At 43.5% G+C, this 2,023-nt stretch overlaps 1 protein-coding gene across 1 annotated transcript; it reads right to left on the reverse strand.

The window, feature by feature from the left end:
- Positions 1–6: 6 nt before the first annotated feature.
- On the reverse strand, positions 7–1,296 carry LOC128276102 (glutamyl-tRNA(Gln) amidotransferase subunit A, mitochondrial-like; the record flags this gene model as incomplete). The annotated part of the gene is made up of 2 exons (XM_053014571.1): positions 1,019–1,296; positions 7–962 (listed from the first exon to the last, which is right to left on the reverse strand). Coding segments are annotated over exons 1-2 (1,234 nt in total), but the record flags the coding sequence as incomplete, so codon positions are not given.
- Between the last annotated feature and the right edge of the window lie 727 nt (positions 1,297–2,023).

Here is a 2,023-nt window from a genome sequence, read left to right on the forward strand (position 1 = left end):
CATCGCTCAACGTGGTCGGCGCTAGCAGAACGTCCACCTCCCGGAACACACGCACAAAGTCGTCCGATATAAGTCTCCGCACTTTAAGTGCTTTCTGAAAATACTTTTCATAGTTGCGACGAAGCAGGAAGAAGTTTCCGGCGAGGATTCGATTCTTAACAACGTCATTAAAACCTTCGGCCCTCGTTTTGGCGTACAATTGCTCGGTACTTGCGTCCTCTTTGGAACGGTGGCCATACTCAATGCCGTCGTAGCGGGCCATGTTGCTGCTCACTTCGCACTGATTGAGAATGGAATAGACGAAAATAGATGATGCCGTGTTTGGTAATGAGACGGAAGAAACCGTGGCTCCGGCCGCCTGCATCATGTCCGCTACGATGGTCCATGTTTCCAGTACCTCTTTGTCCAGTCCAACGCAGTGATACTCTTGCGGAATTCCTACGCGTATTCCTTTCAGCGAAGCTAACCCGTCTCCTAGTTCTATAGGGAGAAAACGCTTTTTAACGGTTGTCGAATCTTTGTCATCGGGTCCGGCTATGGCATTTAGAACCACCGCGCAATCTTCAGTCGTCCGGGTCATGATTCCCGGTACGTCCATCGAGTTTACTAACGGGATTAAGCCATAGCGTGAAACTAATCCGTATGTTGGTTTCAAGCCAACGACTCCACAGTACGAAGCCGGGTTTCTCGTTGATCCACCGGTGTCTGAACCGAGAGCCGCGTAACACAAACCAGCTGCAACGGCAACGGCTGAACCGCCAGAACTCCCACCGGCGATACGAAACCGGTCATCGGTTAGGTCTTCACTCCAGCTGTTACGCGTAGGGCCGAAAATGGAGTCCACGCAGCCGGATCCCATACCGAACTGATCCAGGTTGGTTTTGCCCATCAAAACGGCTCCAGATTGTTCCAGCCTCTCCACCACCGTTGCATTGTACGTGGGGATGAAATTTTCCAACATTCTACATCGACAAAGGAGTCATTTAAGAGAATTTAAGTAGGAGTGAGTTACACTCACCGAGAGGCACAAGTCGTGTGCAGTTCTTTGGTGCAGAAGTTATCCTTCACTGCAATGGTTACCCCATCGAGGACACCTTTCGGTGTAGCATTGCGATAACGTTCTTGCGATTGTTCCGCCTGCTGTCGCGCTTTGGCCGATGCTACGCGAATGAATGCATTTAGAGGTTTAAGGCGATCAATCGCAGCTATGGATTGATCGGCCACCGAGCACGGATCTAACGATTTATCCCGAAAACATTCCGAAAGCTGGCGTACTCGAAGAGGCAAGCGATTCATATTGACGAAGAAACGGTTCTGAGAAACTTTGCCGGCTGTCAGATTCGGGTTTTGTTTTGCTTTTGCATTTGACATTTCGTTGCTCTAAAATAAAATTATGGCTCTTTCTGCTCATGTAACAATGAAATATTTCACGAAGCGTTGCGGTGCGGAAGCGTTTTTTGTAGTGGAAGCAAATATTTAGAACTCACAGTTTCAAAGCAATTTTCAAACATTTCTAACCGTCAATGCAAACTGCTTTCGGATCTTACTTAAATTTGGAAATAAAAGTAAACATTCATACACCCAAGTAATATAAACAATGCCACCGAATTATGTGTTTAATTAAATGATAACTAGAAGAAACTGTATTATTTCGGTAGCTAATCCACGATCGTTTGCGACAACGTAAAATTTGTTTCTTGATAATCACTAAATAAATCACTTTTACATCGAATAAACAAAGTCATGCATTTTTCTTTGACTGCCTCTTTTGAATACCTTGTGATTTATGTAGAACGCAAAATACAACTTTTTTGTTGTTAGAGAAATTGGAGAAAGTTATGTATAAAATAATTTACACATCACAAAATTTAGGTAGGCTTATACCAATTCAATGATTTGCGTAAATAACAGAAAACATTTACATTAAGATTTGTTTGCTCCATTTTCATTTCAAGGTTTCTCTCGTATATTAAAGAAGGCACTAATAAAGTACATATTTAGAAGACATTTTATTAACAAAATC

The sequence above is a fragment of the Anopheles cruzii genome, unplaced genomic scaffold (genome assembly GCF_943734635.1).
Source record: "Anopheles cruzii unplaced genomic scaffold, idAnoCruzAS_RS32_06 scaffold00502_ctg1, whole genome shotgun sequence".
NCBI classification, from domain to species: Eukaryota; Metazoa; Arthropoda; class Insecta; order Diptera; family Culicidae; genus Anopheles; species Anopheles cruzii.